General features: G+C 45.7%; 1 protein-coding gene across 1 annotated transcript in view; it reads right to left on the reverse strand.

The window, feature by feature from the left end:
• Positions 1–1,011: 1,011 nt before the first annotated feature.
• The window catches only part of LOC147729701 (dynein axonemal heavy chain 17-like), a 1,258,223-nt gene continuing 1,242,993 nt past the window's right edge, over positions 1,012–16,241 (reverse strand). The window contains exons 49-50 of the mRNA XM_086954021.1: positions 3,038–3,216; positions 1,012–1,149 (exon numbers count right to left, since the gene is read on the reverse strand). Of these exons, the coding sequence (XP_086810147.1) occupies positions 1,012–1,149; positions 3,038–3,216 (317 nt within the window). The remainder of the gene's footprint in view (positions 1,150–3,037; positions 3,217–16,241) is intronic.

The raw sequence follows: 16,241 nt of genomic DNA on the forward strand, positions 1-16,241 counted from the left end.
AGTGAGCAAGGGACCCGCGTCTGGGCATATCCTGCCAACTTAGAGCAAACAAAGCAAACACAAGGAGATGATGGACAGATCTGGGAACAGTCCAGCCTGAACTGCCAAGCCAGGTGATGTGTTCACAAACAGGCACCAAGATTCCTCAAAATGGCCTCCCAATATCATACTGATCTTGCAACAGTGAAGAGTCGTCCATCAGGGCTTCACCTTTTATTAGCAACATTACTTTTTTACTACATTTGCCATAGAGGAGGCCTGGTACAAGCTTTGTTCTGTGTGGGACCCCAAACTTTTAACATGTATTGATTAAGTCATATTGATTGTTTCTCCCCTCCATCGTTTCCCCTGGCCCCTACTCAGCCTCTCCCATCCCCACCTTTGTCAGATGCCTCAGGCTTTTATGATAATTTGAATCTTACAAATCTAAAAATATCAAATGGCTCTAAGTCACCAAGGGCACTACACACTAATCATGGGTTTTCCATTTTACAAACCAGTGTAATCTGATAGTTTAGTCCAACTCTTTTAATGGTGAAAGTCAAAACTAAATGTGCCAAATGCATGGAAGCCTATGACTGCAGCATTTCACAAACATCCAAACTGAATTAAATATGAGGGAGATGGAGGGAGAGGGAGAGAGAGAGGGGGATGGCGAGAGAGAGGGAGAGGGAGAGAAAGAGGGAGAGAAAGAGGGAGAGAGAGAGAGAGAGAGAGAGGCAGAGGGAGGGGGGAGAGTGAGAAGGAGGGACAGATAGAGAGAGAGAGAGAGACAGAGGGAGGGAGGGAGAGGGAGAAGGAGGGACAGAGAGAGAGAGAGAGAGGGGCAGAGGGTGGGAGGGAGAGGGAGAAGGAGGGACGGATAGAGAGTGAAGGAGAGAGACGGGGATAGAGGAGAGACAGGGAGCGCACCTGCGTCTCCTTTAAGTGCATGGTTTCTGAATATTGAAGAGCGGCAATGCTGCAGCCACATTTTAAAGTCGGATCAGCTCATCATTTTAACAGCGTACACTACCTCGACTCCTTCAGATGATTCCGCTTGAAATCCCATGTTGCATTCTGCATGACAAGCCTTTCAAGGCAGAGCGGATATCCCTGAGCTTCGGGCTTGTAATCTGGATATTCAGATATCTGACAGTGGAGGACCACCTGCAGGGAGAGCAAAGAATGGTTTATGCAATAGTGAAGCGCTATTTTTCGTTCTAGGTTCATCCATCATATTTTAAAAAAATACTGAATTTGAGTAGGGAAGTGGGATTGGATATCTGAAGGGAGTCACTACACTCAAGTTTTAAAAGAGGTAATTGCGCTTCAAGGATCAGATTCACATAAAACGAATAAATCTAGAATCTAGAATTGCAAAGCCTCACTCTTGGGAATTACACATTTTAACTCTTTTTTGTGGTTTGTAAAAGGAGTAAGCTAGCGTCTCAAAAACTTAATTTTACGGCTGTCGTTTATCTACAGGGAATTACAAACTAGGTTGTAGATGTGACTGAAAGAGAGATCCAATTCTACGCCTAAAGAGTGTTTGTGTGTGCAGATGACACATTGTGTGCACCCAGGTTTTCAGAATCACACTTTAAACTTGAGGATGGATACAGCTTTACAAACAACCTCATAACACCTTAAGATTCCTTCCTAAAGCACAGCTGGATTCTTGGCACGCTGAGCTCCATAATATGCTGTTTATTCCAGAAGCACCTTTAGATTCTTGGCATGTCAATTCCTTAATGTCTTGTTATTCCAGAGCACCCTCGGATTCTTGGAATGCTCGCCTCCATAATATCTTGACATTTAAGAAGCGCCTCTGGATTCTTGGAATGCTCGACTACATAATATCTTGAAATTTCAGAAGCACAGCTGGATTCTTAGAATGCATGCCAGACTCCTTAATACCTTGTTATTCCAGAAGCTTCGCTGGGTACATGGCTGTCTGGACATCTTAATATCTTGTGATTCAGAAGTACCTCTGGATTCTTGGAATGCTGGACTCCATAATATCTTGTGATTCCAGATGCACCACCGTATTCATCGAATGCAGGTGTCTTTTATACCTTGTCATTCGTGAAACACAGATGGAATCCATAATATCTTGTGATTTCAGAAGTACCTCTGTATTCTTGGAATGCTGGACTCCATAATATCCTGACGTTTCGGAAGCACTGTTGGGTTCTTGGAATGCTGGACTTCTTAATGACTTGTGATCCCTTCGCTCGGCTTCCGCTCATCTTGCTGTGGTGCCTAAAGTCTTGAGAGCTCGGTTGGGCGGACGATCTTTCAGCTTTACGGCAGCCAGATTATGGAATACTCTTCCGTTAGGATTGAGAAGTACGCAAGACTTTTTCTCTTTCAAGAAACTCCTAAAAACACATCTTTTTCCTAGGACTGCATCTTCTTAATCCCAAATTCCAGTAGGATGTATGGCAGGATTTTCATCAGTCAAAGCGCCAGGATACCCGTGGGGTGATAGATACCAGCTATAAAAGATTATAAATACATACATACATACATACATTCTAGAAGCACCGTTGGATTCTTGGAATGCTGGACTCTATAATAGCTTGACATATAAGAAGCACTGCTGGATTCTTTGCATGCTGGACTCCATAATATCTTCTGATTCCAGAAGTACCTCTGGATTCGTGGCAAACTGGGATCCATAATATCATGTGATTCCAGAGGCACCTCTGGATTCTTGACATATCAGATTTCTTAACGTCTTGTTATTCTAGAAGCACCTCTGGATTCTTAGAATGCAGGACTCCATATTCCCTTGACATTTCAAAGTACCGCTGGATTCTTGGCATGCTGATCTTCTTAAAATCTTGTCATACCAAAAGCACCACTGGCTTCCTGGCATGCTGGACTCCTTCAAATTTTGTAATTCCAAAAGCATCGCTGGATTCTGTCATGCTGTGCTGTAATTTCTGGAGTTTAAGACCAGTATCTGGGGATATTTCAATTATGCACCGCAGCTGTGCCAACACATTTGCTTGAGCAAGCAACAAAAGTATTTTATAGAAAGAAAACATACCTCATCCAGCAGGTATCCATGCTGAAGGGCATATTCATGTCTCATTGCAACAAACAAGGCTTCTGGGTTAACCAGGCCACCAGGGCGAATTGCTGTCAAGGCTCCTTTCTCACCGTTGGCAAAAGGCATCAGACCTTTCTTCAACCACTGTTTTAGTTGACTATGCTTCAACTGCAGATCTGGATAGAAGAAAACAGACTGTGAACATTCTTTATAAAATATATGACAGGAGACACAATAGTGATTGACTGCCAGCAGAGGGATGAGGCACTTTTGTAATTAATGCATTCAATAGGCAAGAATTATACAGGTTAAAAATCAATGCAGAACCACGCTGTGATTTTGCAATGTACCTGCTGACACCTCTGGGACCCAGGCATTGCATTCGTATTATAAACAACTATATAGCCCTACGCATAAGTACTGTGCACCACCCCAAAGCCCGACGGGCTGGGTCCACACTAAACAAGTACTATAGGTGCATCAAAATAAAGCGTTCTGTTGTGATTTATTTTAAAGTTTGGGAAACTGGTTACTTTTTTTCAAAAACATTTTATTTGATTTTTGAAACAAGTAATCATTAGAAAAAACAATTATTTTCATTGTGCCAGTTTAGTAGTTCATACCCCTATTTGGTCTCCTCCAAGATTGGCCATGTCTTCTCCTCCTTCAATAGTACATGAGCAAACGGATTGGGAAACAAAAGGTATCCAGATCAAGGGATCACCTACCTGTATCTATATAAAAAGAACATGCCTGGTTTCATTCTCCCATACATTATCACATCATTTGTGAGTTCCTCTTCTTGGTGGTCAGTCTTTGCAACCATATTCTGCCTATGGGGTTTAGTGCACCAACCCTTTATCATAACAATGTATCAATATCCTATCTCCAGTGGTGTATGGTAACTTGGAGGGGTTGGACAGGCTCACAAGTGCACACTCACTTTCACCCAACCACAAGCGTACCCACTCACATCCACCCATTCACAAGCACACATGTAAATACAAACCCACACCTTTTGATGCAAAAGCACACATTTGCAGACATACTCACCCCCATACATTCACAGGAACACACTTGTGCACACTCACCTATCTATTCACCAGCAGACATGCATTCACGCACTTACACCCACAAATTCACAAGAATGCACATTGTCACATCCACCAATTCATAAGCACATTCATGCACACCTGTATCACTTATTCACAGCACAGGCATGCAAGCACACTTACATTCATACAAACACATACACTGAAGCATTCAATAAGGCAGTTGCTGGTCCAGGCAGTGTTGGCAGGACCAGCGGGTGGCGTGAGGAGAAACACAACACCTTTGGAATATGCTGGAGGCTTTGGGAGGGCAGCAGTAAACAGAAGATCCCACCACTTCCTTTTCCTGCCAATGCCAGAAAAGAATGTGGTAATTGAGACTTGATGATTCTACCCAACTTTATGATGAGTTAGGGAAGGATGATACGAGGCATCAGTGATGGACAAACAGCCTCGGGCACTACATGGCTTAAACCTGAAGTGCCCAGCGTCGACTCCATCGATTAAGCTGAGGAGGTAGCTCTCCCTAGGGTTTGGAAACTGATGTCACTGCTTGCAAATCACATCAAATTAGCGCGTCAAAGCACCTGGCTGCCTGACCCTGCCATGATACCTGCCTGTCAGACGGGCCTTTGCTCAGCCTGAGAGACGCTCATCACGATTTGAAAAAGGAGGTGTTGAAGACCAAAAACCAGCAGTGATAGAACACCAGAGCCTGTCTCCCAAACACTTGATCCTGTTCCGATTTCAGTGAAGTTTGTCTTCTTACCTGTTAACTTGCTAATATGCATTCTTTATACTGAGTCATTGTACTGATATTTTGTTTTTGCGTTAAAAAAACCTTAGCTTTTTATCAAATTCACCAAAAGAGACAGCCACTCTAGTTCCTTATAAAAGGGAGATCCAGTTATTCCTCCTTTCTGAATTATTCCGGTTGTGGGAGTAAGCAAATGACACAGCAGTAAATAAACTGAGCACATCTGGAATGCTGTTCAAGTATGGCTTACTTAATGTTGTCATCTTGATGATGCAGACACAACAGACCTTCTAGTGAACAGCATAGTCTTCTGCAAATCGAAATACTTCTTTTAAAGCGGAAATCTCAGCCTCAGGCAGGATGGTCAACACAACTCCGAGCTAGCTTCAAAGTTAATGTTTTAAATTTTTTTTTTTTTAGGTCAGACCTCTAGCGGTGCCACCATTGGCGCTGTCCAACTCAGTACAGTGCCAGGCAAACTTGAAAAATTCATATCTTGAGTAGTACTTACTGTGGAATGAAGTTCTTGGTAAGAGAAATTATATAAAAACCTGTGTTATTTTTTATAAATTGGTCTCTGATTTATTCTTGAGTAAATGTATCATTCATTGCCTCTGTGAGTACAACACATGCTTAGCACTACCCTCCGATAAGCCTAACTGCTCTCCCACGCTACCTCAAATAGAGCGTTAGTATTATCTACTTTTGCTTCTGTATACTAATCTGGATCTCACTGGACTATCTGCACAGGGTACTCCATTTTAGTGCACTATATAGAGAGCCAGCTTCCTACACTCCTTAGCCCATCAATGGTGATCAGGGTTAGATGTGCTTGCTTCTCCTGCACCTTCCATTAGACTTTTGATGTAAGTAGAATAGTGGACATGTATGGCAGATCCCAAGACCAGATGAACCTGAAGGTATCCCCTAGAGAAACATTCAGATGGCAGTGTATGGCACAAAACTGAATACAGTTCGTATTTTGAACTGTGGAGAAGAGGTACATGTATGGACAGCCCAATCGGGAGAACATCACCTCCATTACTTAGGGGTACATTTCACTTCTGATCCTCAAGTGAAGAGACTGATATCACCAGCACTCACATTGGGGGAACCTGCACGATGAGGCGCTAGTGGAAAAAATACCTGGCACTGCACCAACTGTCACAGGTGACTCGCCTCTCAACATAAAGGCCCACATTTCCACACTGCTGTTTCTGTTCACATAATGGATGGTGCTGGTGTTGTCCAGTAAAATCTTAATAATGTTTTCTAAGCCCACAACAACTGCTGTAAATTTCTGTGCATATGTTGCTGAAGTGGAAGTGGTTTTTCTAGGGTTGGCCTGCAGTTGTTTCTTTATTGCAAAGGAAAGGAGAAAGACTTTTATTGAAACTTTCATCATCTTGAAGAAGCATCTCCAAGGGCTTGAACTGTGCTTGCTTCCTGCTGAAGACTGAGGGATACAAGACTTTACTCCCAGCTCCCCCTTGAATTTCATTGCTGGGAATTCTGTCTGCAGAAGCCAGCGTATTGTTGGTAGCTGAAAGTGCGACTCAACGAGAAGAAGCGTGTTGCATCTGCAGCTGTTGTCGTTGCATCATCGGACAAGCGTGTCGCCACCGCAAGGCTCACTGTCACATCACCGGAGAAGCGTGTCTCTGTCTCAGCTGTTTGATGTTGCGTCCCCGGAGAAGCGGGTCGCCACCGCAAGGGTCGCCATCGCATCACCGGAGAAGTGTGTTGCAGGGCCTGTTGTGGCTCAGAAGTTCCAGAGTAGCCTCACGGCCGTCGGGCATGCACGCATCGCCTTCACGTCCTCGCATTGCATCAAAGACGCCATTTGTCGCATCGCACCGGATCGTCACATCGCGGCACCATTTTGTTGCTTCGCAACCAGGACGCAGCACAAGATCGTCGCATCACCTTCTCTCCGATAAGGAACAGACGCGCTGCCTACTTTGAGCAAGCACAGAGGAGCATACGCATGGCCACCCCTGAAGCAAGGAACCAACGCATCATTCTCCCTGCAAACCTTTTGTGTATCTTGCGTGAAGCATCCAAAGGTACTTTGTGAGAAACATGTCGCATTTACCATCTAAAGTGAACTGAGTTATTTCTACCATCCTAAAGTCATTTTCCTAATACCCTATTTGGTACGTTTGTCGTTTGGGTCTTGTGTTAAGTCTATATAAAGAATACTTATTTTTTATAAAACCTGTGTTGTGTCCATGTGTAGTGTTTTCACTGTATTACTGTATGTGTTCACAAATGCTTTACACACTGCCTCTGAGATAACCCTTCCTGCTCGTGCCAAGCTACCACAGGGTTGAGCATGGGTTATTTTAGGAGTGTACCCCCTTACCCTGACTAGAGGCAAGGGTCCCTAGTTGGACAAAGGTGCAAGCCATTGCCAACTAGAGACCCCCAGTTCTAACAACCACGCAATCCACTGTGATCATCTCCTCACTATTTGAAACCCCTTCCCTGTGGTGTAAGGTGAGAATCAAAGAGGTTTAGAGGATGTTTATCTCAATCAAATGAAATGTTATGGGAGGGTATTTACACCAAGCTGAAGACAGATATTGATACTGTACACACATGAGTTGGGATAGAAACTCTCTGCTCTTCATGACATCAAAGGCCTTTTTATACAAAAAAAGTGATAAGGAGCAGAAGATTGCTGGTCTGCTTGGGGTCTGACAGCAATATAAACAAAATGTTACATGGATGCTCTTATCTCTCATAGATGCACGGTCCTGGAGAATGGAGACTGCAGTCCTTTGAAGAGAATTCCTTTTGCCCTACTAACTTGAGGACCGGAACAAATGTGTGTCTAGTTGCACAACTTGTTTATTTATTTATTATTTATTTAATTATGAGATTTGATAAAGCGCGAACAAATGCCCTTGGGCGTCTCGGCGCTGCGACTTCTGCATCATACACTCACCTGCAAATGTATAATCTGAGACATTACTGGTTAAAGAGCCAGGTTTTTAGATGTTTACGGAAGGACCAGAATGAAGTGCTGGTCCGAATTGACTGAGGTAGGGTGTTCCACAGCTTTGGAGCCGAAACCAGGAACCGACGGTCTCCCCAGGAGACAGCCTGGTACGGGGCACCACTAAGTCGTTAAGGGTAGAGGATCGCAGTCGACTGGGGGGGGCGGTAAAGGATCAGCTGATCTTTGAGGAACTTGTATACAATGCAAAGAGTTTTAAACTTGACCCTACTTCTAATTGGAAGCCAGTGAAGTCTTCTGATGGTATCTCTGGCGGACTTATGTTTAGGAATTCCGGCAAGTAGTCTTGCTGCCGCATTTTGTATTGTTTGCATTTTGTTGAATACTCTAATCTGGGCATCAGCAAAAAGACCATTACAATAGTCCAGGGTGGACAGCACTAGAGAGCTTACCAGAGTTTTCCCGGCACTTTCAGGAAGGAAGGGGATGATTTTCCTTATTAAGCGCAGTTTATGAAAGGCAGAAGATGCTACTTGGTTGGCGTGGGCGACGAAGTTGAGCTGGTCGTCGAAAACAACTCCCAAGTTCCTTACCTTAGAGGTGGGATTAGGCAGGGTTCCAAAAGACGCAGGCCACCAAGCGGGAGACCAGCTAGGTGTAAGTTGTCCAAAAATGACAACCTCCGTCTTATAGGAATTGAGTTTTAGACAATTGGAGGCCATCCAGTCACCAATTGCCAACATACATTCTTTGAAACCATCGGCCATCTTTTGTCCATTATTTTTAATGGACAGGACTAACTGTGTATCGTCTGCATATGAGGTAAGGCTCATCCCGTGTGCTCGGATGATATTGGCTAGGTCCGACACATAGATATTAAAAAGTGTCGGACTCAGGGATGAGCCTTGCGGGACCCCACATGGCAGCGACAAATTAGTCGATTGAAAAGAGCCCAAAGTGACGGCCTGAGTTCTGCCTGACAGAAACGAGGCCAGTAGATCTTTGGCTACTTGTTGAATGCCCATTTTTTCGACACGGTTGACCAAGATCAAATGGTCGACTGTGTCGAAGGCTGCAGATAAATCAAGCAGCACCAATACTGCAGTTCCTCCTTGATCTCGGATGACCCGGATGTCATCCGCCGCTTTGATCAGGGCGGTTTCGGTGCCATGGAACTTACGGAACCCAAATTGGGTATCGTCCAGTAAGTGATGTTCCTCGATGAACTCAGACAGCTGTGAGTTCATCACTTTTTCTACTACCTTTGCCAGGAATGGAAGGCTGGCTATCGGTCGGTAGTTTTTTAGGTCATCCTTATCAAGATATGGCTTTTTTAAAAGTGGTTTGAGGAGGGTTTTTTTCAGGATTTCCGGATAGATCCCAGATCTGAACATGCCGTTACAGATTTGAGTAATGGCAGGTAACAAAATATCCATAACTGGAAGAAGAGTTTTGACAGGGCAAGGATCTAGAGCTAACCAGTTTTAATCGAGGAGATAATGTGCCCTATGTGGCATGGCATTTTAGTAGAAGAGTTGATGACCCACCAGGTTCCAGTAGGATACTGTCTTCTTTACTTCCGCATGCTATTACGACTGCTAACAGAGAAATACCCAATTTTGTAGAAAGAACACTGCAAACCCGATTCGACAAATATGCATCGTTCCTGGAAAAGAGAAGTCCCGAACAAGAGCACTTTGATGGCAGGCTTTGAAGAATGGGGCACCTCTGACAGCATTTGTAAAATCTACGTCATTAGTAATGTCCGCTGTACCACATACATCTTTAGGCATCCACCCTATAGATGAAAATGAGCAAAAACTAAATCCACGTCCGATGATCATGCTTCCAACCTCAGTCACCAAAATAAACTCGGCCTAAGTTGTTTTCTTTCAACTATGCTTAATCTATAGGGGTTATGAAACCCACACTTTCAATGTCAAGGCGAACTATAGGACGGTCCTTTTTTCTTTGTAATACATCTTACGCCCGAAGGTAAATTCAAACTGAGTGCCTGCACTCATAGATCTGTCTCTCCTGATCCCTACTTTCTGCAAAGGGTTTTACATTCCCAAACGACTTTCATTAGAACTCCTTCTCAGTGTTTGTTGTAAGAATGATTCGTTTTTCTCAATAATGTTATTGGATTTTCTTCGTTTTGTGGCATATAGTTGATACATATTTCTTCAATTTATTACAACTTGATTTGAGCATTTATGAGATTTATTTCTTTAATTGTATTACTGTTTGCTGTTCAGCTACACCCGACCCTATCCACACTCATGCGCCCTTAAGAGCTTCGACTGCTCAGATCATTCTACCAAAAGTAATGTGAGGGTGCTCTCAGTGTGTCTTCAATCTGGTGGTGTGGTAGCTCCCTTACAGGGTCTCTATCTCCTTTCGCCTTCCTATTGGAGTCACTGTACACAAAGTTCAAAATGAAGCTACATTTTGGCAAAACAATTTATCATAATGTACTGCACAGCAACCGAATGTCTTTCTAGTTTATATTATCTGACTGAGCCATCTTTTGTTATCCCAATAAAGCATCAGTCAGGATCATGGCGTTTTCAAAACAGGGCAGGCGTAATGTTTCCAACAGGAATGTATGTATGAAGCAGGCTTTACTAAACTTCTAATTTTAAGACGTGCTCACCTGACAAGTACATTGACAAAGGCGGAAAATGTGTTTTCTCCTTAGCCAATACAATTTCTGTTTTCATAAAGACAAGTGAACTAATTAGATTGTGTTTGAAGATAATTGAACATGAAGTATTCAGCTCAGGTGCTAGCCCTCTTTTTCGAGAAATGGAAACCCCGACAGGGTCAGCTAATTTACAGAATTTACGGCATACTCAGCACAATAAAAACATTCTGGCCAACATTCAAGCTAGGTCTGAATTCTGGCATGTAAGCTAACGGGCCATCTGGCACCACAACCTCAGACCCTAATGATGCCAGTGTTCGAGGAGCGCAGTTACACAGGTGGGCAGGGAAAACAAACTCATGCCTCAATTACTTGCACAATGAATAAAGATGGAAGGCTAATGAGAAATTGCTAAATAACACATCCCTTGAAGTTAATGAGCCAACATAATGGCCCTTTTGTTTGAAAGCACTCGGTGTTGAACCAGGCACATATTTTTACTAGCAGATTTACCGATGGCAATTGTTCTTTTATTATTTGTAGGTGTACTTGTAAACAGACTCAGACGCCACTAAGATTGATATGACTTAACAGAAAATATGATGCTGTAATTACTGTCACTTGGCTACTTCTTACCATTTGTCACTGGCATTGCAGAAGTAATTAATTGTTTTGTCTGGTAGCAAAAGCAATGGGACGGCCTAACTCAAATCGTTGTGCTCTCTTTGACAAGCAGACCACTAAATGAACAAGGCATTCCACTTCGCTGTGGCCATCTGGCTATGAGCAGCTCCACTGGAGACTAAGGGGCAGATGTACAAAGTGTTTCTTCCAGTCACAAACCCTCAAATTCTGTGGAAAACAGTGTTTGCAGCTGCACAAACCATTTTGCCTGTGATTCAGAAAAGTTTTTCCAAGTTAAAAAATGGGCAAAGAAATGATTACAGGATCGCACTCCTATAGCTCGGCAAGCTATTTATCAGTGGATTAATAATAATAATAATAATAATACAGAGTTTTATAAAGCGCGTACAGTTACCTCAGTAGAGGTGTCAAGGTTCAAGTTCAAGTTCGGGCATTTGTATAGCGCACTACTCACCCAGAGGGTCTCAAGGCGCTAGGGGAAGGGGTTCATTATTTGTCGAATAGCCAGGTTTTAAGTTCTTTTCTAAAGGAGATGTGGTTCTGAGTAAGGCGGAGGTGGGTGGGGAGTGAGTTCCAGGTCTTGGCAGCCAGGAAGGAGAAGGATCTGTCACCCATGGTGGATTTTCGGATGCGCGGGACTGCGGCGAGGGATTGATTGGACAATCTTAATTGGCGGGTGGGTTTGTAGAAGGACAGTCGAGCGTTGAGGCATTCGGGTCCTAGATTGTAGAGGGCCTTGTGAGCGTGGGTGAGAAGGCGGAAAGTAATTCTTTTGTTGACGGGAAGCCAGTGGAGGTCTTTTAGATGTTCGGTGATGTGATCTTGGCGAGGGATGTCTAATATGAGTCTCGCTGACGCGTTCTGAATGCGCTGGAGTTTTTTCTGTAATTTTGCTGCGATTCCGGCGTATAGTGTGTTACCATAATCCAGTCGACTCGTGACCAGTGCGTGGGTGACAGTCTTTCTTGTCTCGAGGGGGATCCAGCAGAAGATCTTTTTGAGAATGCGAAGTACGTTGAAGCAGGAGGACAAGACTGCGTTGACTTGTCTGGACATCGAGAGAGAGGAGTCTAGGATGAAGCCAAGGTTACGTGCATGGTCTGTGGGTGTGGGAGCTGTGCCCAGAGCGGAAGGCCACCAAGAGTCGTCCCAAGCTGAGGGGGAAGATCCTAGGATGAGCACCTCCGTTTTGTCTGAGTTGAGTTTTAGGCGGCTAAGTTTCATCCATTCAGCTACTTCTTTCATGCCTTCGTGAAGATTGGTTTTGGCGGTGTTGGGGTCTTTGGTGAGGGAGAGGATTAACTGGGTGTCGTCGGCGTAAGAGATGATGTTGAGGTTGTGTTGACGCGCGATGGAGGCGAGAGGACTCATGTAGACGTTGAAGAGGGTGGGACTGAGTGAGGATCCTTGGGGTACGCCGCAGATGACTTCGGTGGCCTCTGAGTAGAACGGGGGAAGTCGGACTCTTTGAGTTCTCCCAGCGAGGAATGAGATGATCCAATCCAAGGCTTTTCCTTGTATGCCGATGTTGCTGAGGCGATGTATAAGGGTGCTGTGGCAGACTGTGTCGAAAGCGGCGGATAGGTCGAGTAGGATGAGGGCCACTGTTTCTCCGTTGTCCAGGAGTGTTCGGATGTCGTCGGTCGCTGCAATAAGGGCGGTTTTGGTGCTGTGTTTGGCTCGAAATCCGGATTGAGATGGATCAAGGGAGTTGTTGGATTCAAGGAAGGCGGCGAGCTGGCTGTTGACGGCTTTCTCGATGACTTTGGCCGGGAATGGGAGGAGGGATATGGGTCGGTAGTTTTTAAGTTCAGAGGGGTCTGCTGTGGGTTTCTTCAGAAGGGCGCTGAGTTCGGCGTGTTTCCAGCTTTCTGGAAAGGTGGCAGAGTTGAATGAGCAGTTGATGACATCACGGAGATGGGGTGCGATGATGGAGTCAGCTTTGTTGAAGATGTGGTGGGGGCAGGGGTCGGTAGGCGAGCCAGAGTGGATTGAGTTCATGAGGCGAATGGTGTCTTCAGTGGTGATTGGGTTCCAGGAGATGAGGTTGTTAGTTGGCTGAGTAGGATCTGAGGGGGGTGGGGAGGGTTGATCGCTGGGAGTATTCTCGAAGCTGTTGTGGATGTCGGCAATTTTGTTGTAGAAGAAGGAGGATAACGCGTCGCAGAGGTCTTGGGAGGGAGTGATGTCGTTAGATGCTGCGGTGGGGTTGGTGAATTCTTTGACGATGTTGAAGAGTTCCTTGCTGTTATGGGTGTTGTTGTCGAGACGATCCTTGAATGCTGATTTCTTGGTGGATCGAATCAGTTGGTGGTGTTTGCGGGTGGCTGTCTTGAGGGAGGCCATGTTGTCGGAGGTTGGGTTTTTTCTCCATATCTTCTCCAGGGTGCGGCATAGCTTCTTGGATTTTTTAAGTTCGTCATTGAACCAGGGAGCCTTTTTGCTGGCAGATTTCATCTGGTGCTTTTTCAGGGGTGCTAATTCGTCAGCACTGTGGGTAATCCATTCCTTGAGGTTGGTGGCCGCTTGGTTTGGGTTCATTGAGAGGGTGGGAGGGTTTTGGTTGAGTGATGTGAGGAGTTGGTCGGAGGTGATTTTGTTCCAGTTTCTCCGAGGAATAGGTTGTGGACGGTTGGTCAGGGTGGTTTTGTAGCTGAAGTGAACACAGCTGTGATCCGTCCAGTGGAGAGCTGTAGTGCGATCGAAGGAGATGTGCTTGCTGGAGGTGAAGATGGGGTCGAGTGTGTGTCCGGCTGTGTGGGTGGGGGTGTCAACAAGTTGTTTGAGTCCGAGATTGGCCAGGTTGTCCAGAAGGGTGGTGGTGTTGCTGTCGTGTTTGTTTTCAAGGTGGCAGTTGAGGTCTCCTGAAAGAATGTAGTTCTCGGAGGCGAGGGCGTGTGGGCTGACGAAGTCCGTGATGTCATCGCTGAATTGAGTGCGTGGACCTGGAGGTACCCGGCGCTAAGTGTGCAGTGCAAACAAACGCATGATGAGGCAGAGGGAAGGACGCTCATTGCTCAAAAAACCACGTTTTCAGTAGCTTCCTGAAAGTGGCTTCAGATGGTGCCAACTGTATAACCAGCGGTAGAGTGTTCCATAGCTTCGTCACGCTGGCTGAGAAGGTCCTGCCCCCCATACGGGCACGCCTAGCTCGAGGGACACAGAGTTGGAGCAAGGAGTTGGAGCGGAGATGTCTCGTCTGAACATATCTGGGGAGACGAGCCTTAAGGTAGTAGGGACAGGTTCCATGCAAGGCTCTAAATGCCAGGGTTAGGGCCTTAAATTTAATTCTGCTAGCTACCGGAAGCCAATGTAGTCTATACAAAAGCGGAGAGACACGTTGCTTGAATGGAATACGCTTTACCAGTCTCGCAGCCGCATTTTGAACGGTTGTAGCCGTTGGATCAGATATTTCGGAAGGCCCAAGTATAAACCATTCGCATAATCCAGCCGTGAGGTGACCATAGCATGGATTACCGTTTTACGGCATCCCTCTGGCAAAAGCCGGAGAAATTTCCGTAAGTTTCTCAATTTACTTAAACATCCTCCGACCACCTGTTGAATATGGGGCAGAAAGGATAAGCTATCATCCCACTGTACTCCCAGGTTTTGTTGAAAAAGGTACAGGCAGAAGACCTTTTCCGAAGTTGCCCGGCGTTAGCCGCCTCTATACCCACTCAAGATTACCAAACAAAGAGGCAGGCGCTGGAGACTGGAAGGCAGGAAACAGAAGTTTTATTCTCTCCGGAGGAGAAACACATCAGTTCGGACAGCAAGTATCGTCACGAGGTGCTCTAACCGCATCTCTGAGGCCTGGCCTCTTATACACAAGTTTATGATCTTTATTGCATGTAACACATTCTTGCAATGCTTTGAAGTATGAAAGGACATCCTCGGAATCTCCCCCTCAGGCCCGTTCCCACACACATTTACAGTTGAAGTCCCCACCCCGGTCACAACAGGTGATGATTATCGCGCAGCTGGACATTCCGCCGATTCACGGAATGTGTGGGGTTGATCGGATCTCATAGGGTGGGGGCTTTGATCAATTCGAGGGTCCTTAATGGGGAGAGGCTTCCTACTGTACGGGGGGGCAATAAACAGTATCCGCAGGGCCAGGTGGTGGCCTGGGAACGAGGAAGACAAACGGGCACACAGGAAAAGGGGGTTTGTATCAAAGGACCTGGAACTATGAAAGGGATGAAGGGAGGTGTCGCGCTGGGAACAGGATAGGATTCCGAGGCAGAGCCGCGCAGATGGGGAGGATTTATGGCCCATGCATGAGAGAGCGGGGGTGACCAGTGCGTGGGGGGGTGCTTGTGAGGGCGAAGAGCCGTGCTGGGGGTCAGTGGCGTGCAGAGGGTGGTTCTGCCCAAGGTACCTAAAATGGCGGGTGTGCACAACAAAAAGTGTGGCATCGGGAGAGAAGGCAAGATGGCGCAGATAATGTTTACCAAACCGTATTAATTTTCCACAGTTTTTAGCCTTAGTACTGGGAGTAGGCGCCGCGCCCATCTCTGTAGGCCACCAGAGTTCCGCAGAGGGGTGAGGGCCTTTCCCAAAGAAAAGCACCTCGGTTTTTTCGGCGTTCAACTTCAACTTGCTAGTGTTCATCCAGCTAGCCACGTCACGAAGACATCCCTTGAAGTTAGCAAATGCTGCCTCTGATGCCTCCGAGTAGGGGAAGACTAACTGGGTGTCATCGGCATACGAAATTGCCGTGACACCCCAGTTAGAAATTAAAGTAAAAAGTGGGGCTAAATAAATGTTAAAAAGCAGCGGGCTGAGTGCCGAGCCTTGTGGTACTCCACAGTCCAGGCGCCTAGCTTTGGACACAAAGGTCCCCAATGCTACCTTCTGGGATCTATTAGACAAATAAGAGTGAAGCCAGCTGAGCGCCTGGTGTTGTAGTCCTACCTCCGCCAATCGATGCAGAAGCCTTCCGTGGTCAACCGTGTCAAATGCGGCCGATAGATCCAGGGGCACCAGCATAGCAGATGCTCCTGAATCCAACGACCACCTAACTGACTCGGCCACCTCAATCAGGGCGGTCTCAGTACTGAAACCTGCCATGAAGCCCGATTGGGTTTCATGCAGAATTTTGTTGTCCTCCACAAACCTATTTAGTTGTCGTTAGA

Source organism: Lissotriton vulgaris, chromosome 2_1 (genome assembly GCF_964263255.1).
Source record: "Lissotriton vulgaris chromosome 2_1, aLisVul1.2, whole genome shotgun sequence".
In the NCBI taxonomy this organism is placed as follows: domain Eukaryota; kingdom Metazoa; phylum Chordata; class Amphibia; order Caudata; family Salamandridae; genus Lissotriton; species Lissotriton vulgaris.